General features: G+C 30.6%; 1 protein-coding gene across 2 annotated transcripts; it reads left to right on the forward strand.

The window, feature by feature from the left end:
- The first annotated feature begins 12,706 nt into the window (after positions 1–12,706).
- LOC113855959 (protein RETICULATA-RELATED 1, chloroplastic-like) lies at positions 12,707–18,723 on the forward strand. 2 transcript variants are annotated; one of them, XM_027487591.1, is made up of 8 exons: positions 12,707–13,187; positions 16,087–16,251; positions 16,374–16,466; positions 16,544–16,659; positions 17,075–17,173; positions 17,268–17,573; positions 17,680–17,847; positions 18,014–18,723. In XM_027487591.1, exons 1-8 carry the CDS (start codon positions 12,795–12,797, stop codon positions 18,294–18,296), a joined length of 1,623 nt encoding a protein of 540 aa, XP_027343392.1. In that variant the 5' UTR covers positions 12,707–12,794; the 3' UTR covers positions 18,297–18,723. The 2 variants fall into 2 exon arrangements, with proteins under 2 accessions (XP_027343392.1, XP_027343398.1); XM_027487597.1 differs by having other exon boundaries at positions 17,683–17,847.
- The last annotated feature ends 6,125 nt before the right edge of the window (positions 18,724–24,848 follow it).

Here is a 24,848-nt window from a genome sequence, read left to right on the forward strand (position 1 = left end):
ATATGCTTGACCCTTATTTGATAATGATTTTACACTAATTTATTAATTAATTATACAAATTATCAAAAATCAATCATCAGTGAATTAAGGAAGTATTTTGGTTACAATTGAAGAAAATTTGATTAAAAGCAATACTATACACAATAGGAAGTAGGACCTTACTTAGCAATCAACCTAGGAGTGCTTTGTCACTATGCATGATCATGCTAAAGATATGCATGACCATGCTCTGCTTTTGGTGCAACCAAGTTAGGGGTTGTTTGGGAATAGAGGTTTTGGAGGGGAGGGTATAAATTTATATTTTAAATTAATATATTTAAAATTAATATTTTAAAAAAATAAAAGATATAAATTAATATATTAATAAAAACTTAATGTACTAATAATGTATCTACCAAAGAGATATGAAAGGCAGTTCGCAAGACATATTCTGATGTAAAGAATCATTCACAAGCCTTTGAATTGAAGACACAATTGTAGAAAATAAAACAAGGTGAATATGATGTAACAACATTCTACAACAATATGTTGTCACTATGCCTGGAACTTGACCTATGTTATAATGATGAATAGTAAAATCCCAAAGATTTGGCTTAATCCAAATATGTGAGGAAATTGATAGAATTTTCATGTTTCTAGCGGGCATCAATGCAAATTTTGATGATGTTAAGGATCGGATCATGGGGCGGCATTCACTTTCATCCTTTCAAAATGTCTTTTCTAAATTAAGACAAGAGGATGGCAGGGTTTATTTCTTAGATTACAGATCAAGAGGGATTGGCCTAGCCACTAGAAACCATGGTTCCTCTTAAAAGAACACAAGAAACCGTGGTGTGACCACTACAAGCGCCATTGGTACGCAAAGGAGACATGTTGGAAGCTTTATGCTGAGAATATGCATCAACATCTACCATTAAAGTTTATCAATTATAGTTGTTGGTTTTCTATAATTAGGGGCTGTTATTACTAAGGGAATTATGAGTTGTTATTGTTTTGTTTTAGTTTTATTTGAGAAATAATTTTTAGCAATTTTCAGTTATGACTTCTTTTTTATTTAAAAAATGTTAGAATCAATAAAGTTGTATGCTTTAGTCCAATTGAATCATTGTTCTTATTCTTAAAATTGGTATCAAAGCTTGTTTTCTTGAGGGACTATGTGTGAGATTGAGAGCTTACACCAAAATCAAAAAATGCAATCTGAAACCTCTTTTTCAGCTGTTGCACCACCAATTTTCAATGGTGAGAATTATGAGATTTGGTCAATTGGAATGGTGTCCTACCTAGAAGCTACAGATCTTTAGGAAGCTGTTGAGGAGGATTATAAAGTACCTCCTTTATTAGACAACCCAACAATGGCACAGATTAAAACCATAAGGAGAAGAAGCAAAGAAAATCGAAGGCAAAAACATACTTGTTTAATGCTGTATCACCAGAAATTTTCACCAAAATCATGACGTTTAAATTAGGAAAGGAAATCTGGGATTTTCTCAAGCAAGAATACGAAAACAATGAGAAGATAAAAGGGATGAAAGTATTGAATCTAATTAGGGAGTTTGAGATGCAAAGGATGAAGAAATCAGAAACAGTGATGGAGTATTCTGATAGACTTCTCTACATAATGAATCGAGTTACATTACTCAGTCAGGAATTTAAAGACTCCAGGATTGCTCAAAAGATTCTTGTCACTCTTCTAGAAAGGTTTGAGTCCACAATTTCTTCTTTGGAGAACTCTAGAGACATGACAACTATTATCTTAGCGAAGCTGTTAGGTGCTTTATAAGCTCAAGAGCAGAGAAGACTCATGAGACAAGAAGGCACAATTGAAGGGACTTTGCAGGCAAAGTTGCAACTCAACTAGAGAGAAAAGGGGAAGAAGAAATGGAAGAAAGATAATGAAAGTAGATTCAGGAGGCAAACCAAGCTATCTACCATGCCAGCATTGTGGAAAGAAAGGTCATGCTTCTTTCAAGTGCTGGAGAAGGCCAAATGTGAAGTGCAACAAATGCAACCAATTCGGTCATATTGCAAAATTTTGCAAATTTCAAGAGCAGAAAAAGCAAGTTGAAGCTCAAGTTATAGATCAAGAGGATGACCAGTTATTTGTGGCAACATATCCAACAACTTCTAATGCAAGTGAGAGTTGGTTGATTGATAGTGGCTGCACCAATCATATGACATATGATATTGAGCTTTGTAGTGAAATCAACAAGGATGTTGTCTCAAAAGTCAAAATTGGAAACAGTGAGTTAATTGATGTTAAAGGAAAATGTTCTGTTGCAATTGAGACTAATCTAGGAACAAAAATTATTCATGATGTTTTGTATGTTCCTAAGATTAATCAAAATCTGTTAAGTGTTGGACAATTGCTCAAGAAAGGATACAGGTTGATCTTTAAGGACAAGATGTGTTTGATTCAAACTGATGGAAATGATTTGTTTAAGATACAAATGAAAGGCAAAAGCTTTTCATTAGACTTGATGCAAATTCAAGAAGCTACTACTGTGAGCTCAATTTCTCTTACTGAAATTTGGCACAAAAGGTTGGGTCATTTCAACTATACAGCTGTGCGTTTGTTGGAGAAAAATAATATGGCAGAAGGTGTACCATCATTGGAGGAAAATATGACAAGTTGTGCAGCTTGTCAATTTAGAAAACAAATTAGATTGCCATTCCCACAATCTACTTGGAGAGCAACAAGTAAATTGCAGCTGATTCATAATGATATTAGAGGACCCTTGAGTGAATCATCATTGAATAGAAGTAAGTATTATGTACTTTTCATTGATGATTTCTTTAGAATGTGCTGGATTTACTTTATGAAGTTCAAGTCAGAAGTTGTTGGAATATTTTGGAAGTTTAAGAGCTGGTTAGAGAATCAAAGTGGGTTGAAGATTCAAATTCTAAGAACAGATAATGTGACTGAATATACATAAAAAAAAAGTTTAATCTGTTCTGTGAGGAGGTAGGAATTGAACATTAGCTTACTACTCCATATACTCCATAGCAAAATGGGGTTAGTGAGAGAAAAAAAAATAGAACCGTGATGGAGATGACTCATTGTTTGTTGTATGAGAAAAATCTTCCCAAGAAATTTTGCGCTAAAGCTGCAAGTACTACAGTTTTTTGCTAAATAGATTACTTACAAAGGTTGTGAAAGGAAAAACTCCATTCAAAGTCTGGTACAGATTTAAACCTTTGTTGTCTAACTTAAAAGTTTTTAGATGTGTATGCTTTATTCACATAGTTGAAACGTGATAAGCTTGATAAAAAGGCTGAGCCTCGTATATTTGTTGGCTATAGCAATATTGCAAAGGCTTATAAGATTTTTCAACCAAAGTATGGAAAATACTTGTAAGTAGGGATGTGCACTTTGAGGAGGAGCATGAATGGAATTGGGAAGAAGAAAAACTAAGTCTTTAAAAGGGTAAAAGTTTTGAAATTTTTTTTGAAATACAATTTTAGAGAAAAGATATTTCATTATCAAACAATGACATAATTGATGATGAACCTCTTAGAGGTAGACGACTAATTTATGATATTTTTGATAAATGCAATGTTGTTGTGTTAGAGCCTAGCAGTTTCAAAGAAGCTCAAGAAGACCCAAAATGAGTGGATGCAATGAAGGAGGAGCTTAGTATGATTAAAAAAAATCAAACATGGCTGTTAGTTCCAAGGCCTCAACACAAGAATGTCATTGAAGTGAAGTAGGTATTTAGGACCAAATTGAATGCAAATGGTTCTATCAACAAGCATAAGGCCATTGGTGGTAAAAGGCTATGCTCAAGTGTATGAAGTTGATTTTTCAGAAACATTTGCTCCTGTAGCTCGGCTTGACACTATTCGAATGCTTTTGGCCCTTGCTGCACAAAAGGGTTGGAAAGTGTTTCAATTAGATGTCAAATCAACATTTTTCAATGGTTTTTTGCAAGAGAAAATCTATGTTAAGCAACCAGAAGGATTTGTCGTAAGAGGCCATGAAGATAAGGTTTATTTATTGAAAAAACCTTTGTATGGCCTAAAGCAGGCTCCTAGGGCCTGGTACAACAGAATAGATCAATATTTGTTGAGTTTTGGTTTCACTAAGAGTCTTAGTGAATCAACACTTTATCTTAAGCAAATAGGAACTGATATTTTGATTTTATCGTTATATGTTGATGACCTTTTGGTGACAGGTAATAGTGTTGATTTCATCAATCAGTTCAAAAATGAAATGTTGAACAATTTTGAGATGACTGATCTTGGTCATATGTCATATTTCTTGGGGATTGAAATTAAGCAGATAAATTTAGGAATTTTTATTTCTTAAAGAAAATTTGTTGAAGAAATCTTGAAGAAGTTCAATATGAGAAGATGCAAGTCTATGAGCACTCCTATGAATCAGAAAGAGAAGCTTAACAAAGAAGATGGGTCTGGAAAAGTTAAAGAGACTATTTACAAGAGTTTGATTAGATGTTTGATGTATCTCACATCTACTAGGCCTAACATTTTGCAAGCTGTTAATATTCTTTCTAAATTCTTACATTGTGCTAGTGAAGCGCATGTTAGAGCAGCAAAAAAGGTGTTAAGATATGTAAGGGGAAGTGTTAACTATGGTGTCATGTTCTAAAAAAATCAAGATTTTAATTTTCATGATTTTTCAGATAGTGATTGGGTTGGCTCTGTTGATGACATGAAGAGCACCTCGGGTTATTTTTTTCACTTGGTTCAGGAATTTTTTGTTGGAGTTCAGAGAAGCAGAAAATTATAGCCCAATCCACTGCAGAAGCTGAATTTATTGCAGCAGTTAATCAAGCTTTATGGATTAGGAAGTTACTAATTGATTTACAACTTGAACAAAAAGAAAGCACAAAGATTTATGTGGATAATTAAGCTGCAATTTTGATTTTCACCAACCCAGTTTTTCATGGAAAGAGTAAGCACTTTAATGTCAAGTTTTATTTTCTTAGAGAAGTTCAACAAAAAGGAGAAGTTTTACTGCAGCACTGTGCCACGGAAGATCAATTGGCAGACATCTTTATAAAGCCATTACCAAGAGCAAGGTTTGAAAGCTTAAGGAAGAAACTTGGAGTTTGTAGTTACTGATGCAAGGAGGAGTGCTGAGAATATGCATCAACATCTACCATTAAAGTTTATGAGTTACAATTGTTAGTTTTCTATAATTAGGGATTGTTACTAATAAGGGAATTATGGGTTGTTATTATTCTATTTCAGTTTTATTTTAGAAATAATTTTTAGCAATTTTCAACTATGACTTCTTTTGTATTTAAAGAATGTTAGAATCAATAAAGTTGTGTGCTTCAGTCCAATTGAATCATTGTTCTTATTCTTACACTTCACAACAAGCCACCGAATTGGCAACCAAACTGGAAAAAGAAGTAGGAGAGTGGCAAAGCATTGAACTTTAGGTTTGAAACCTCTGCAAAGTCCAACTTTACTGAAGTCCAGTCAATTTGCATTCACCAAGAAACAAGTCGAGCATATCTTAAAACTTATTAGACCACCCTCATGTTATGCAGATCTAGGTAGTTTGTCCTTTTTTTTTTCTTCTAATGATTCAGAGCCTTGGGTCATAGACTTTGGGGCTACATATCATACAACATATTGTTCTCATTTTTTTCATAGTTATAATTTGTTTATAGGGAATAGAAAGATCAAACTAATTGTTGATAGTTCTTTTTCATCCATTGCAGGGTGACATAAAAATTTCCTCATCATTAATCTTAAAAAATGTCTTACATGTCCCTAAGTTGTCCTATAATTTACTATTAGTCAGTAAACTAACTGTGATCAAAACTATGCTAAATTTTATCCGTTTCATGTAAATTTCAGGATCTAGACTTGGGGAAGATGATTCCTAATGCTAAACTAAGTGGTGGACTTTATTACTTCAATGATGGATTCTTTAAAAATTTCACTTCTCACTGTTTCAATGTTGTTTCTAATACCAATAAAATTGATATTATGTTATGGCATTTTAGGGTAGGACATCCTAGTTTTCATTCTTTAAAATGCTTGTTTCCTAGATTATTTCTTAATAAAGGTCCATCTTCTTTTCAATGTGAAATGTGTGCGCTCCTAAAAATACATCATTCTACTTATATTCCTAATCCTTATATCCCTTCAAAACCTGATTTCTCTTATCCATAGTGATATTTAGGGGCTTGCAAAAATATTGACCTCTTATAAAAAAAAAGATGGTTTATCACTTTTATTAATGTTCATTCACAAATGAGTTGGGTTTACCTTATCAAATAAAAATCTGAAGTTGAAAGTACTTTTAAAATGTTTTATAACATGATCCAAACTCAGTTTGACACAAAAATTAAAGTTTTGCATAGTGACAATGGAAGAGAGTATTTTATAAATGTTATTGGTGAATTCTTTTCTACTTATGGTATTTTTCAATAAAGCTCTTATGCAAGTACACCTCAGCAACATGGCCTTTCTTAAAGAAAAAACTATCATCTTTAGAGGTGGCAAGAATATTGTTGTTTATCCATGAAATATCACAACTATTTTGGGGTAATGCAATTTTAACATCAACCTATTTAATTAATAGGATGCCTTTAAAGATATTAAATTTTGAAATATTTGTGACTGTGTTTTTCAAAAATTTCTCATAATCCATATTGTAGTCTAGAAATTTTTTGCTGCACTATTTTTATTCATAACAAGGATTTAAAGAAAGGAAAATTTGATCCAAAAGAAAAAAAATGCATTTTTTTTTGTTATTCAACCACACAAAAAGGATATAAGTGCTATGACCTCTTAACAAGGAAATATTTTGTGACTCTTGATGCTTAATTTTTTTGAAAACCTACCATATTCCAAGACTCATATTTTGAGGGAGTGTAAAGAGGTAGATTTCACTGGAGCGGGAGAATATTATCTGGATTTATTTCAAACTCAAAAGACTAATAATCCTTTTTTAAATTTTGTGAGAACCTTCAATCTATAATCTCCTCTTTTTTTCAAAAAAATAAAAAATCAACATCTTTTCCAAACTAATTATAAAAAATTGAAAGATCTTCAAGTAGATTTATTTCCTCTTACATTATGATTTGCTTTGCTCTTTTTCTTTTGGTCTGAAAAATAATTAGTGGCCCAGGTAATCATTGTAGTACAATAATTGCCTGGTAGCCTAAGACTGCATATATTTTAGTCTCACTTTAGCCCAATTTTGTTTCAGGGCTTAAATTTTATATCCATGTGAGCCTTCTAGAAAAATAAAATAACTACGGATGACTAAAAGAAAGTTAAGGGTTAAACTAATATTTAACAAAAAGACGTTCATTTGATTTCCCAAAAAATATAAATTTTTAGAAGCTTAATTTTCTTCTTTGTATTTGTAATTGTCACCCCTTCATTTCCTCCTCCCTTTAAAGAAATATTTCCCTCTTAACGAGAGTTCATCTTCTATTATAGATGGTATATATTCGTAGGCAAGTTCTTGAAATATCATCATACAAGAATTATTTTCAAGTACTAAAAAAAGCCTTAATTTAATTATTTGAACTTAGGAGATGCGTGATAAAATTAAATGAAGAGTAATTCAAATTAAAAAGTAATTTAAAGTAATAAAACAATGCACTTTCTATTAGATTGTTGAAAAAAGAACTTAGGGTGTATGCTTTCACTTTTACACTTTTTTATGTTTACTTTTAACCTAATTTTAATTTTAGTTTCTTTATTATTGTCAATCACTCATACAAGTTTTATTAACATCCAATTGTCATGTAATATTAACATTCTTTTCTCTAAGCCATTACCTTCAATGGTCATGTAAGGTAAAAGAAAGAAAAAACATAAAATGCCTATGACCTTGTTAATTTAATAATGATTAGAAGAGAAAAATAAAGTTTTATCTACTTAGTGTCTCGTTTTAGCCTATAAGTCTATTAATTACATGTGGTATGGACGCTTATGTAATTAATTATGAGATGCTAAGAATGGCCAATTCCTAACATACATTTACATGCACTAAAATAAAAACCAAGCATATGGAAATTGAAATTATTAAATATCAAGATCACATAAAGTCATAAAAAGGACTCACCATAGCCATAGTTATGGATTTAGTCACTTATTATAAAATAAAAAATCAAAACAACTGTAAGCAAATCTATAGACATGAAAGAAGAATGCAAATTAGAAAAATCCTACAAGAGAAAGGGAATAGAAAGAGTTCTCGTTCTACAAACACGTTCTCGATCACTTGCTTAAACTCTAAATAAGCTTTCTTTGTCTTCGCTAGTGACCTTCACTCTCAATGATTCCAAGTGTTATCAAAGATATGTCAAAATTAGGAAGCCTAAGTTGTAGACCCCAAGGTTCTTTAAATAGGATTTTGGGTCTGCCAAAGATAATGATTGTTACCTCTAATAGATATGATGATATGACATATCTTAGGAGAAAGATATGATTTGCCAAAATTCAAATTCTTCCTTTGCAAATCCCTAGAAAAATCTCCACTTTGAATGCAATAGAATAGGAGCATGACCGTGCTCACCATCATGCACAGTCATGCATATGCTTGAAGTATAGGCATGCTTACTGGTGAAGTATGAGCGCACTTGTCTTGTTTTCCTATCAATTCATATCTAAAATGCCTCAATAATCCACCAGAACTCTAAGTATGCAAAGTTGTGATACTCATTAAAATAATTAGTACAAAACTTATTTAAATAAGGAATACATATATAAAAGTAGGTTGTAAAAACATGTTAAAATACACATTTATTATTATATTTTTTAAAGTTATTGAGAGTTTTCTTTTTTACTCATTCTTTTCTATTTTCCATCTTCTTTAACACCTTCAATTTTATTTTCAATCTAATATCTACATTTTCTTCTTCCTTGTTATTGTCATTTGCAAGCTTATTCTCCATTTTTCTTTTTCGAGTTAGTGTTGATTGACTTTGATATAACCCATTATACTTTTCATGACCTTACAAACTTCTCAAATTTAAAGGAGAGTTGTTGTACGACTGAGTTGACTATGTCAAAATAAAGCAAAAAAAGAGAAAATATAGAAAGAAGATGAAATTTGTCTTAACAACTATTTGTATAGGGAAACAAAGTTGATCTTAAAAGGAGAATGAGTTATCTACTTGCATTTTTTAACTTTTTTTAGTTTGACTTTTTATTTGAAATATTATTTAATAAGCATACTATATTTTTTTATTTTTTAAGCATTATAATATTGCTCTTTTGGAGATGTTTACTCTTCATTATTGGATGTAAGTGTCATCCAATTGTCTAGATCTTTGAACAAAAAGAAAAAAAAAGGATGACAAAGGCAATGAGATTTTTATAGAGTTAAATATATGTTTAGTTTTTATATTTTTTTGTATTTTAACCCCTAATTATGTAAAACTTTACTTGTCACACATTTTCTTTTTAATTCAAACTTCATAATTAATCCCTTATGTTACTTAGTCTTCATTAACTGTTGACATGACTAATGAAGTTCCAAGTTATCATATTATTCAAAAATTAAAATTATTTTTAATTCTCATAAAATTATCAAAATTTACTTTTAGTTTTTATAATTTTTTTTTGTGTTTTTGGTTTAGTCTCTATGTAAGAGTTATGAGGTTGAAAGTTATTGAATTTCATTTATAGTGTGAGCATAAATATAAGTTTGTTTGACTTAAGTTAAATATGCCTTATGCAATTCTATCAATAATTCGAACTTCATCCTTTTCCTCCAAACATAAATGCAATTAATATATTTTGCTTCTTTGCTTGGTACTACTTGATTTTAAGTTTGATCTTTTCTCTATTTTGCCAACAATAATTATAAAAGTATAAGTATCATGGTGGGGGTATCGGGTTTCTTCTATTGAACAACGGATGAGTATGGAAGTATTGGTACCACGATGTGTGCATGATCTAGATTTGGGAGATGTTTTTTCTGTTTAAAATACTACAAACGATGGCTAGGAGAATGAGTATAAGGTTGAGGGAGTCTTAGCTATTCTTAATGGTATAGGTCTGAGGATATTGGAAGGGAAAAACACAATTTGAGAACTACAATGAGTGTGAAAAGCTAATAACCCTCTCTCTTCTTGTATGGTAACATTGTGTAACATTGTCAACGTGTCTCCCTCTTTTTCCATTTATGTGTGGGAGAAAATGAGTCATTAGCTTAAGAATGATTTCTTGTTTATTTTAAGAAATATAAATGAAGTCGAGATGTGTAGATAATATGGAAGAGTCAGTGACATTAAAAATCGTGTTAAGAATGTTGGAGTAGTTGATATAGCTAGTTGTTTATTTGTTTTTCTGATTACTTTCATCTATTGCACTTAATATTCAACACCACAATATCTAAGATGTCATATTAGATAAAACCTTAGTTTAGAGTCATCTTATGGATGTTGTTTACTTTTAGAAAAACTTAATATTATGTAAAGACAAAAGTATTAAATAAGTAATAAAAAATTTATGCATGTGGCAAAGAAATTTCTTGTGAACTTTGACAAACAAATAATATATTTTGTTAAATTTTTTGGTTGTCTCTTTTTCTTCTTCTTTTCCTACAAAAGAAAATAGCACTCTCAATTCACCATTAGAAGATTCACACTACCTCTTACTCTTCTCCTATTTTTTTCTCTATTAACTAACTTCTCAAACTTAAAGAGAAAAAGGTAAATTAAATTTTCCTCACCTCAATACTAACTTTGAACTTTCACTTTATCCATATTAGATAGTAACATTGTCAACCATTGCATTGAATAATATTTGTAGGATACCGGTCTTATTTGGTTACTATATTGTAATTATTTTACTATAACGTACAAAATTCTCATTTAGAACTTTTAGGTTCAATTTTTCTTATTGTTACCTCTTAACAACACAAATTATGATTCTTGGTAAAAAAAAAAGTGACTGCGTTAGTATGAAAATTAACATATTGAAGAACGTATATTTTTGTTAGTGTTTGTAGAGAGAAAAATGTGTGGATAATTGATAAGAGAAAGAAGAAAAAAAAAAGACAAATAGTTATTTTTTATTAGAGTTTGAAATATAGAAAAAAATGCTTGCTTTCTTTTTCTAAAATGTGTTGATTTTCTTGAATCGTTTGAAGCTGATATACAAAATGCATGCAGTAATTGACGTCGAGCTTGGGTGGCAGGGAAGTAGGGGCGCTTTTTCGTGACGTAGGCAGAACAAAGAAATGCTTGGTGTCACGATTTTCTTTCAATAAAGGATAATTGCAAATATTAAATAAGACAAAATGTAATCAATACTCTTAAAATATTAATTAAAATTATTTTTTTAATACTATGAACATATTCTTATCATAATTTTTAATATGCTATATTAGATTTCTAATAAACATTTTTATTTATTATTTTAACTATTTTTTTTACACTACTTAACAAAATTTATAAAATTATAAACCATTCGATTACATTTGTAAGTTCCTTCTTTACACACATACACAGATATATCTCTAAGCTATCCTAGTCGGTAATACTAGATTGAGGACGATTTGTCTTATTTTTTTAAAATTTCAATAAAAATTTATTGTAAAAATTTTATGATGATTAAATATTTTTTTAAAAAAATAAGAAGCTCCAAGCAATTTTTTTTTTCATTTTAAAATTTGTAATATATATAAATAATGAAATATTATATTGATAATCAAGTAATTTGACAATATATTTGATTAAATAATAACATAATATTCGTATATAATTTAAAGAATTATATATTTTAGAAAACTAAATATGACATAATATTAACAATTAACTCGTACAACTGAAAAAAAGGTCCCAAAATGGCATTGTATATAACCTTTTGTTTTCTAAACTTCAAACAAATTAATTTGATATGTTTTCACTAATTTTAATATGAATCGGTAAATTTTTTAAATGACTGATTTTTTTAATCTATATAAACTAGCCACTTAACTAGTAAACTCATTTTTAACACAAACGGACCAGTTTGGTTATTTTTTCTATCTTTTTATTTTTTTAAAACAATTATTATTTAATACACTACTAAAATAATAAAACAAACATTTGAGCCAAAACTAATGAAATACTGTTTAAAAAATTTGATTTTAATAAAATAATTTTTTTAATAATAATATATTAAATATTAGTAAAATATTTGATTTTATTAAGTATCATTTTTATAAGTGACTTATAGGATCTTTAAAAAAATCAGTTATATATATGAATTGTATTAATAATTTTTTGATATGTTATTAATTTTTTTTAAGAGTTATAACAAAATACTTCTTACACTTTAAATTTGTTTTTAATAAAATATTTATATTTAAAAAAATAATAAAAAAATACAAACAACTATTTAAAATTATATAAGAAAATATTTTAATATAGAAATTATGTAAATTTTTTAACTATGTAAAATGTTATTTGCGTGCTATTACTCTGAATTCTAAAACAAAGAGGTAAGACAAAATTTAAAAATAAAATAAAATTAAGAGTTTTGATAATTGGTGGTCCGTATAAGAGGATTAGCTCAATCATGGACTTGGAATGGCGGCCCAAACTCCAAAGGACGGGGCAAATTGCAATCCATGTTGTCCTTTGTTTCAACCATGAAAAACAGGTACGGCTAAACTCAAACTAATTAAGTTTTTTGTTTCTTTTTTTTATTATTTTGTTAAATTTATTTCTGGTCAATAAATAATTTTATATATAAATTGAAAATGGAATTATGTGACACTATCTGGTTTCCTTGCGGAAAACTAGAGGCCAGGGTCTTGTGGGTTTGGTTAGCTCAAACACGGTGGAGGCAGAGAAGAGGCTCAAAGAATGGCAGCAGAGTCACTGAGAGTAACCACTTCATCTCTCTGCCATCTCAATGAATCACAGAGGAGACCAACCCCACTCTCTCCGGTTCGCTTCATGGGTTTTCGCCCTCAACCCTCTCACTCTCTCTCTTCATCGTCTCTTTCGCACTTCTTCGGGAGTTCTCGAATCAACCACAATTCTTCCAATTCACGCCAACTTGCTCCAAGAAGAAGAAACCATTCTGTTTTCGCCTCCCATGTCGAAAGCCACACAGCCTTTCACTTGGAGCGGTGTTTTGCAGCGCCGTCCGCCCCTTCCCCTTCGATGAAGGGCCAGTACGGTGCCTTCGGTGCCGTTACCTTGGAGAAATCGAAGCTCGATTTAACGCAAAAGCAAAGCCAATCCTCCCCCGAGGTAACTCCTTTTTCCTTCTTTTCTTTCACCTGTTTAGGGTTTTCTTCAACGCTTCGTGTTTCTTTTATCATTTTATTTTAGTTTTATCATTTCTGTGTTACGGTAGGGTTAGAAGAACACATATTTGCCTTTTTCTTTTTTGTTTATCGGTGGATAATTAACTTTTACACATTCACTGCTTAATAATTGAATTAAGAGGGTTATTGAAAATTGAATCATCGTCATTGTAATAGATAATAACGATTTTTATTTTATTTTTTTGTTTCTTGTGCTTCATTTGCCTAGTAGTGTCTTGCATTATGTTTTGCTACCGAAGAAAAGTGTGGTTGAAAAGCTAGGTTGTGCTAGCTTGTTAATTGAGATGACCGAAGGTGGTGTTTTTGATTGGTATTGAGTCTGAAATGAGATTGGATTGAATATTTTAAAGCGTTGCTTATATTGTTTACATAAAGGATTACCGATTACATATGAGAAATGTTAAGGCCAGACTGACTGGTCTTTCCAATAACACTTGCTGTCCATTTTGGCAACATATGTTGTTACTTGAGCCTAGAACCATGTGATAATTATCTCTTGGCACAGCTACCTTAGTTGAATTATTTGTTCACACTCATTAACTAGTAAGTTTATCAAAAGCTTGTAATAGCTCTTGAGAAAACAAGTTTTTTTATGATTACACCAGCTATAATCAGCATCAGCAATAACATGTACCTATGAAGCATGGAAACCTCTCTTGTTTGAAGTGTCATTATGTCACACACTATTCTAACACTGACTTCTCGAACACTTGTTTGACACCTGTCACACACTCCGTATTAGGTGTTCATTTAATTTTGTTGGCTCGGACACTTGATCTGACACTTCTATATGACTTGGACACCTAAACCAACACTGTAGTATAGATGGACCCATACTGATATTATTAAAATTATTCATTTTTTTAATTTTTAGAAAACTCAAACTTCAAATATAATGTAAAAAATAATGCTTCTTATTTATTATTTTTTTGTAGGGCTTGTTATCATAGAAAATAATATAAAACCTGTATAGTGGTTTGAGAAGGTGAATATGATATAATTTTATCTTGTTTATATTTTTTTACACAAACCGAGTACTTACATTGTAAAATAATGTCTCTTAATATTTGTTTGGGAAGCTTATTAATTACTATGTGTGTGTGTGTGTGTTGTTCTCCTATATTTTAATCATAAGCCGTGTCTTGTTGGAGTCTGTGCTTTGTAGGCGCATACCAAATTGCTTATTTTGACCACAAAGACTTTGTTTAGGAGTGTTTGGAGGAAGAGAGGAGGAAATGATTTGAAGGATAATGGAGAAGAAAGGAGAGTTAATAAAAAATTTCCCAAATTGAGGAAATTTTAAAACATAGAATTAGGAGGGTTTATAACACAGTTGATAGCAGCGTGTAGTGGATGACCCTCAAAACACTATAGCGGAATAGCACATAGTAGGATTACCGCTATTTTAAAGTTTTTTGTATGGAGATAATATATACATATGCATATAATTATGTATATAATGCTAAAAAAAATATGCATAAATAGCATATGAATGATTATCAACAGAAGACATAAAGAGAATAAAGAAAGTAAATTTTCCGGGAGCACATAATCGAGGCAGGACTGTAGAATCACAGAATAGAGAGAAGAAGGGAAGTGGATTTTGCCAAAGAAGTCATCAAAGATGAGTGACACTGCTGGATTGGAGATTGTTGCAAAGCAGAACAGAGACAGAGATGAGAGGAGGGAGTGTCAAACAGAGAAGGGGAGAGAAGAAAAAAGTGGAGAAAAAGTGGGGTTTTGTCATGTATCTCCAGTTGCAAAGCAGAACAGCAATAGAGATGAGAGGAAGGGGTGTCGAAGAGAGAAAGGAAGAAGAAAAAACACAGGCAAACGTGAGGTTAGGTCTGAAAAATGAGAATACTATTTTACCCTTAAAAACCTTAAAGACTGTGCCATCATAAGGGCAAAAAGGGAAAATCAGCTTATTTCTAAAATATTAAAAAACCCTAAAATTCCTTCATTTTGAGGGTAGAAACTAGAAAAGGAAAGTTGGTATCTTTCCGTATGGTGGCGCTGTGAAGGCTGCGTTTTGAGCTGCAATGGTCGCACCAGCAAAAATGCCCTGCTATGCCAAATCTGTAGCGGCCGAAGGCTGCCCCACCACGTACTGCCAATATTGTGCGCTATTGACAACTATGGTTTATAAAACCTCCCCCTCGTCTAAAAACTCCCAAACAAGGACTATCATGATATGAGCTTTCCCTTTCACTACCAAAAACTAACTCTCAAACCAAGCCTCAAAGTTCTTAAAGATAATAATACTGTATTATAGTTTAATTTTTTCCTTTTATAGAAAAAAGGATTTCATTAAAAAAATAGCTAACTGATTAATTAATTCAATTTCTCCTTGTTTGATATTCTTGATTATTGGAATGTGTGATTTTTTTTTTCTTAACTAATTTTTTAGTATTTTGTCTATCATTTTCCCCCTGCCCAATTTCATCTCCCATTAATATTTAGTTTAGGTGCAAGTTTCTGACTGGAAGTTCTAAGAAAGAGAAAAGGTTTGCATTACTCCTATGTTATCCCCTCAAATTATTAATGTCTAATGAGAAATAGGACTAGACAGTCAATTTGTTATGGTATGCAGGATTTTTAATGAGAGTACCCTTTTAAGGTTGTTGATTCTGAATGCATAAAATGATGATATTTAGTTTAAGCTCAGTGTTTGGGTTGCGTTACTGTACCTAAATTTTCAGTGTAGTTTGCATGAGATCTATGTTTGTATTGGGTGATTGGCTTTGATTTGTTGAGTTCATTTTTATGTCTTTATTTGCAAGTTAGTAACTTGAAATTCATTTTCATGCTTTTGTTGGCAGCTAGACGTTGGGGGAGGTGGTGGAGATATTGGAAAAAAAATCAACCATGGTGGTGGTGATGGAGGTGATGATGATGGTGATGATGATGATTACTTTGATGACTTTGATGATGGTGATGAGGGAGATGAGGGTGGCTTGTTTAGGAGACGGATACTTCTTGAAGAGGTTAGGCATATCATTTAATAGTATTTTTTTGAAATTTCCCCCTTCTGTAAAACATATACAACCTTTTATTGCTTTAATTTGCATTTCCTAAATAAATGAAATTTATTTTGTCCCTGTTGCAGTTATTTGACCGAAAATTTGTGGATGCTGTGTTAAATGAATGGCAAAGGACTATGATGGACTTGCCTGCTGGGTTTCGTCAAGCTTATGAAATGGTACTGTATTTTTCAGTTGTATTTTCTTTTAGTGTGTGAAGCATACGGCTGCATACTGACTAAAGTTTTGCTTTAAGGGGTTGGTTAGCTCAGCTCAAATGGTAAAATTTCTAGCAATCAATGCTAGGCCAACCACCAGTAGGTTTATTTCCCGAAAACTACCTCAAGCACTATCGAGGGCTTTCATTGGAAGGTAATTTCAATTATATACCTATTGTTTTAAGTATTTTATACAAATATAAGAAATTTGGAATCTAATACCTCAAATTTCAACCTATGGTTTCTGAATCATTAGTTTTCCATTTTTGGTTTAAATACCTTTCTTTATGATAAGCTACAAAAGAGAGGGACAGTTCTCTCTGGAAAAACTTCTCAATGATGGAAACCGGAGCTTTAAGTTTTCTGCTTTCCCCTGATAGTATAAGAGGGTTATATCTTTTGCTTACATGGAAAGTACATTGTACATCTAATTTTTACAGTCAAATCGTCAGCATGATGAAAATTTATGCAATGAATGCTTTTACTTTTGCTGTTTGAACTTTCTATTTGGAGTGTATGGTTTTATATACTACTACTATCTCATCATATATAAATCTTTGATTGCACAGGTTGCTTGCAGATCCTGCATTCTTGTATAGGTTTCTATTAGAGGAGGTTGCAACAATAGGATGCTCAGTGTGGTGGGAGTTTAAAAATCGAAAAGATAGGTTTGTTCTGGTTTTTTTTTAAATGATTTGGAAGTTTGTCTGGTGTTCTTATGATGAATTAAAGTAATAACTGTTAACTTTAATTTGACTCTAGGATAAAGCAGGAGTGGGATCTTGCACTTATCAATGTGCTCACAGCAGCAACATGCAATGCAGTAGTTGTTTGGTCCCTTGCACCTTGTCGATCATATGGGAACACTTTTCGGTTTGATTTACAAAATACATTGCAGAAGCTTCCTAACAACATATTTGAAAAGAGCTATCCACTTAGGGAATTTGACTTGCAAAAGAGAATTCAGTGCTTTTTGTTCAAGGCTGCTGAGTTGTGCATGGTTGGTTTGAGTGCTGGTGCAGTACAGGGTACATTGTCAAACACTTTGGCAAGGAAAAAGGAAGGAAGGTATACAGGGTTGGAACCCAACTTAAGTTCAATAGCATGTTTGGTCAAATTAGGAGTTCTTAATACTAATTTTTTTTCTTTACATATGTCATGCCTGAATCATCTGCAGATTATCTGTGACAGTCCCAAGTGTAAGCAGCAATGCACTTGGTTACGGTGCTTTCCTTGGAATTTATGCTAACCTGAGATATCAACTGTTATGTGGATTTGATAGCGCGATGATGAGCCATTTTGATGTTATTGGAGTTGCATTGTTCTTTAGCACAGCATTCAGGTATACCTTTTGCGGTACCAAATGAGTTGTTCGTTGGTATTGTTGAATTTGCTTTACCACTTTAGTTTTAGCAAATCTGCCAATAATTTTATATGGCAGAGGAAGAAAGTATTTTGGAGTTTTGATGCGCCTGTTTTTTGAGCATTTTATTCTGAATTGTGTGCAGGGCCTTGAACGTTCAATTAGGAGAAACTTCTAAGCGTGCCTGGCTCGGAGTTGAGGCAGATCCGCTGGCTCAGTCGGATGACCTCTTGAAAGCTTACAACAGGACTTCTGAGAATATAGAAAAGCCGTCCTCAAAATGGTTTATATCAAAAAATGCAGTTGTTTCTGGGCTTGGGCTCCTGGGCATCAAACAAGGGAATGCAGATGGGGCTGGCGCAGAATCTACACCTAAAGCTCGGCGAAAAAGGGTTGTTCGGAAGAAGGTTGCTGCAGGTTCAGCTTAGTTTCTTCTGATGTAAATGCAGTCATCCAATTTTGCTGTTTGCTAGAGTTTGCTACTACTGGAGTGTCCTTGGCGGTTACTGGCTGCTCCCCACTTTAGTGGACCAAGATTTTTCTTCACATTAACTAAAATTTGAGGAGGGTTATGTTTTTAAATTCTTTTTAGGGATTCTTGTATCGATCCTTTGTGTTTTGCTACCTGAATCTGTACTATATATTTTTAATTTTTCAAATAAAGTAGAGCAAGTATTTTTTCTTCCCTTGATCCAAACACCTGACGTCCTTGTAACTTCAATGCAGACTAAAAAATGTAGTTCACATACTCCTCTCCAGTCAATGATCTTCAAGTCATAGATCATGTAATGTCCCCAGCTTATGTTCCGGAGACTCCTAATCATATTGATTATAAAATTCAACTTATGATTTTCGTCCATTTTTTCCTGGAAGGTGAAAACGTAAGACCTGTTTGGTTTTGTTCATTTTTGTATTCATTTTGTTTGGGTTTTAGGAAATATTATTCTTGAAAACATTTTCAAAATTCAGCTTAAATTTGAAAATAGAAAAAGTTTGTTTTCAACCTTTTTTATGAAAATCAAATATTTGAAAACGAGAATAATAAATACGGGAAAGTATTGTTTTAAATGTTATCTAATTTTAATTAGATCTTATTATATTTATTAATTCATGTTTTATCTTTTATACTTAATCATACATTTTTTTTATTTTTTTAATCATTGCAGCAGGTAATTCTCCTCTCTCTTTTTTTTTTATTTCTTCTTTACATTTGTTCTTTTTTTTTTTAATTTCTTCTTCACATTTGTTCCTCTTTCTTTTCTTTCTTTCTTTTCTCTCATTATTTATTTTTTTTCATTTTTTGTTGAAACACTAAGAAATTTTTTTTCTTTTACTATTCTTGTAAGGTTGAATATGTTTTTGTTGTCTTTATTCTTTGTTTTTTTTTTTTCAATTTTCTTATAGTTTTTGTCATTCAAATTTTGATGGACATTATTATTTTTGATATTTTTGCATATGTATTTTTCAATTTTCGTATAATATGAATGTCATCTGCATGAGTCTTGTAGAAATAGTAACTGTGCTAATTGATTTATATATAAAATGCATTGGTTAATGAAAATTGAAAGGAACAAAGGAAATTGTTTTCAATATTGGCAATACTTCGTTCGAAGAAAAATTAGAACATGTTGTCTTAATAGTAAATGGGATAATTTATTTGGATAGAATAGAATAGACGTTTGAGTTTATATATAAAAAGATTCAAAATTTGAGGATGTTTTCTTTGGAAAGAGAAGGTGAGAGAACAAAGAGAAATGTGAAGAGAAGTTGTTTGGCTTACAATACAAGTTCTGAAACATGAAGTTCTTTAAATATCTTTTTTGGCCCATTAATTATTGCTTGAACGAGTAAATTCTCGTTTAAGCAAAAAATATTCTTACTTGAGCTATAACTCCAAACAAAAAATATTTGTGCCCTATTTGATAATCTCGCTTGAGTGAGATGTCTTGTCACCTAAGCTAGACCAGGTCCAGAGAATTTTCACTTCCACTCGTGCCTTCTTGCTTGGGCAAGAAGATAGTTGGACTAATCATACTCATTCTCATATGGTCAAGAAAACTAGTCTCACTTGAGTGTGATACCGTGTACCAAATTTTTTATTTTAAAAAACAAAGGACAATAGAAATGAGGGTGTTACAATGGTTAGAAGTTGAATTTTATGAGGTAGGAAGACTTACTTTATTGTATTCTCTTAAACCTATATTTCTAATTTTCATCAATTGAGATAATGTAAAGGTTCTCAGTAACGTGTGAGCTAAGAAGACTTATTCTAATTATATCTAATTTTACCTTAAATAATAGAAATATAGACTCTTTTCACATAACAATAAAAGCAAAAGAATTAGGAAACTTCGAAACTGGATTGATTCCAAATAGTAAAATACTTTAGTGTTGAATATAATGATGACAAATTATCTTATTTAAAATTTTACAAGATTAAAAAAAATTAATAGGGACTAACTCCAAAAAAAGTATATTTTTTAGAGACTAATTACTGATTTAAATGTTGTGTAAAATTTGTATTGTCACATAGCAATTATGACATGAAATATCATTTGCTTGATTCTCATTAAATGACTCTTAGTTAACGGTAATGATTATTTTCAAAAAACAATGCAGGACTAACTCTAACAAAAAAATTTATAAGAACTAATTCTAGAAGAGAATATTCTTAAGGATTATTTATTTATTTAAGTCTAATAGTGTTTTATGACAAAAAATAACATTTATTGTTATTAATATATTTTTATCACATTTTTAACCAAATATGTAACGTCCTTATTTTTTTTATTTATTATTTTTATATTTATGTTAATTATTTTTGTATGTTGTAAAGTGTGTGTGCTACAAGATTTCTTGTTGTAGGACAAATTATCCAAAATTAAGAAAGCATTCTCGCTGTAACGAGAGGTGGATAAAAATGACTCAACAACACTCTGTAGCGAGAATTTTGCGAGTTGAGAGGTATTTAATAATTTTTAACTTAAAAAATTTAGATTATAATCCAAGTTATAAACTCTTCTCTATTTTATCTGATTTATTACTTTCTTCCTTCAAAAAATCTCTTTTAAATTTCTCTCTTTCTTCGAATCTAGACTTGAAAATTCACCCTAATTAACTGGGACTAAATTTCTATTTTATATATGAACAAAAAGTCTTAGACATTTATTTTTAGAAATTAATATTTATTCTAATATTTATTTTCTGACTCGTTTAATTAAATATTCTTATATAACACTTTTTTTATTATATTTCTTCTTTTAAATTGCTTTGTTAATTTTTTATTTAATTTATAAATTATTACGAAACTCGTATATGATATTTTTTTAAAAGAAATTAAATATGTATGCAATACTTTTCTTTAAATATAAGTAGATGCATGCATATCAACTAATAAAAATAAGTTTGCAGCTAAAAATATATAAAAATAAAGCAAACTATTTTGAGTACAAACTTATTTAAAGTTTAAGGGCTTTCAAAAAAATTAAGTCTTCTATTTTAATAATTTTATTTAATGTTTTTTTATCCCTACTCAAATTTATTTTTCATATTTGATCTTAATACAAAAATGTTGATAAATCAAAGTTTTAAAAAATTAAAATCAAAAGAAACTTCTTATAAATATAGTTTCAAATTAGAATGATATAAGTTAAAATTCAAAGGTTTCCTTTTTCTTTTGTTTAGAAAGGAATTGAGGTGATTTAAATAAATTCGTTGAGTTTTGAATGTCTCATCCTTGCTAGTATGTTTTGACTATAGTTAATTATGTTATACTCAAATATTAAGCTTCTCATCTACATGACTTGTTATGATGATATATAAGCTGGTTTCACAATAGAATTAGCACCCCATTATGTATACAATTCTTGTAATTTAATTATGAAAGTTGAGATTAAAAGAGAGGTTTGAAACTAATTTTTTCTTTAAAAATGTAAAATCAATTCATGCCTCACCATAACATTGATTCTCTCATACTAAAATATTTTAAATAATTAACTAAAATTATTTTTAAAGAAAAAGTTAGAAAAAATGAAATGTAAAGACCAAAAATATATTTAAGTTTTTTTTTTAAATTGGACTTAGTAAATGTTAAAATCTTTTCTTTTTATTATTTTTTCTAGTTTGTAATAATTCTAAGGTAAAAAGATGTGACTTGTTGTTCATGTTTGAATCTACAAATATCTTTGCAATGAATCCAAACAGAGAATATCAAAACTATCAAATCAAGTGTCTCACAACATGATAATAAGGACAAATTTAAAATGAGTGGATTTATCTTTAATATTATGAGTCCTAATAAAAAAATTTAGTTAAGGACTAATTAGCAATAAAATTTCAATTTCCACACAACAAAAAATTTATAAGTTTCAGAGTTAAAAAAATTCTAAATCTTTTTATCTATTTATTTTTTATTTTTGCAAAATAATAAGATAAAATTTTAGATTTTTAAATAATTATTTGATAATAAATTAAATTGTTAAATTATAAAAAATTAACATGACAACAGTTTAAATATTTCAAAGATTAATTTAATAGTTGAAGTATTTTATTAAAAATACTAGTGGACTAAATATTTAAAAACTTGCTTAATAATATTTTTATTTTGAAGACTAATGTATTAATTTTCTTTTATTGATTTGGCACAATATTTTCTAGAACTTTATGTTGTTACATCGTTCTGTACTTAGTTGGCATAGACATCCCTTAATTAGTTTTCCAAGTAATAAGAGGTCGTTATTACAAACTTATACACTGTTTTTAACTTCAAGTAAATTCATTTTTGGTTAATGTAACTTGAAAAATATTTACTTAAACATGTATATTGCCGAAGAAAATTAAAGTATTATTTTATTAAATCACCAGCTTTACCACATTTTTTTCATCAAACTAAAAAGCAATGGCAACATTAAAAGGAACGTTAGTTCTATTTCTTAGTGTCCTTTTCATATTTTCACTTTTTGTCCAACACTCAGAGGCGCGTCTACTTAATTATGGGGTACTAAGAAGTAATACTGTTCTTGGATGCAGCAAAATATATCCTATTTTTTGCAGAAGACCTGTGGTTAACCCTTGGAAAAGAGGCTGCGAAGTTGATATCCAATGTCGTCACTTACGCTGATCAATATTTATTCTGTAAATACAAAGAAATGTCCATGAGAATCTATAGTTTTTCTTTCCAAGAAAACCGTAATGGTTTTAAATATTATGAAATGTAATATTTGACGATTATGTATCATAAATTTAAACAAATTCAACTTCGATAAATACTTTTGAGTATTTTATGAAAATAAAAATATAATATTTAAATAAATTAAAATTATTTTTGATAAATAAAATATTAAAATCAATTGTTTAAACATTTTAATTCGTCATGAACACTCTCAAGTACTACTTTCATGCTTATTCAACCTTTTAACAAACTTTAAATAAAAGTGAAAAAATTTTATTTACAAAAATACTCAAGAGTTGCAAGAATTCATGTTTTTTTTTTTTTTTTTTTTTTTTGCTTCTCTTTAAACATGATGAAATGAGTGATTTAAAAGGAGAAGGTATTGTGCGACTTTCCAAGAAAATCTTAATAATTTAAAATATTATTAGTGATCACAAAATATGAGGAATATATGTGATCACAATGTACAAGGAAGTGCGTAATTGAGAAAGAAAGAGATTTATTGACTATATGGTTGAATTATATGTGTTGTAATCTTTTATGATGTGTTGCTATTATTTTGATGTTACAAAATGTTTTGATTATGTTTTAATGGTGACAAGAGAACTCATCTTTACTAATATTTTCAGGGAACAAGAGTGACAGATCCTCAAAGACCCATTAGACTAGTGGAATGATTTTTAAATAGTAGGTTGAACAACATATTTAGAGAGTGGCAGTAGTTCTGCCACTGTAAGTTTGTTGTAAATAGTAATAGTAAAACTGGTGATATATTCATTCTTAAGATGTCAATAAGGTATAATATTCCTTTTGATTACCCTATTAGTAGTAGGATCCACCACACACTTGGTTTATACATCTACAGAGGTATGATCCAAACACTAGACACGGTAAACTACACATATACTTTTCATGACCACGACTAGAATGCTTAGTCTTGCTTGAGCAAGATTGCTTACAACGAACTTTATTCCAAGACTTTCAAATTAAAAAACAATTCAACCATAATTAATAACAAACAAACAATTAAGAAAAAGGTGTTACAGTTTATGCCATATATGCTGGGTAGAGAGGCTGAAGACTGGTGGAGGTTTACTAACCAAACTTTACCATAAGAAGAGAGATACATTCAGTAGGAAGCATTCAAGACAACCTTCTTGGGAAACTACTTCCCAAGAGATTTACATAAACAAAAAGCCATAGAATTTCTTGAGCTAAAGCAAGAAAGTATGTCTGTGGGAGAATATGCTGTAAAGTTCCATTACCTAATGTTGTACTGGCCTCACTTCTAATATGAGGGTGGGGCTGAAGATCTTCCTAGTATGAGAATGGGCTGAGAGCCAATATTCGCATGATGGTCAATGTGTTCCAGCTGACGGATTTACCAACTTTGGTTAGCAAGTGTCAAATTTTCAAAGCTAACTCCAACGGCAAGTCGGTGGATAACAAAGTTGGCGGACTAGAGAGGCAAGATCGTAGACCTTCAAGGTTTTAGTGGGGGCCATACTCTGGTACTAATCAGTCTCTGGCAAGTGGAACGGCTTCCTGTGGAGGCAACAACAATAGTTCCAATTTTTCTAGGGGACTGATAAAATGCTATCGATATGAAGGACCTCATGTCATGAGAAATTATCTATAACCACCTTCAACTTGTGGTATTTTTAGAAAAGCGAGGCATTCAGAGAATATGTGTTGGTCCACACCTCAAAGGAGTGGAAGTGTAAACGAAAGTAATAGACCTGTGTCTAGAGGAAGCATTAGGTCAAAGCCGAACATACAAGGAAAAGTGTTTGCCTTGAGTAAGTCTGAG

Source organism: Abrus precatorius, unplaced genomic scaffold (assembly GCF_003935025.1).
Source record: "Abrus precatorius isolate BTA unplaced genomic scaffold, Abrus_2018 Scaffold1, whole genome shotgun sequence".
Classification (NCBI taxonomy): Eukaryota; Viridiplantae; Streptophyta; class Magnoliopsida; order Fabales; family Fabaceae; genus Abrus; species Abrus precatorius.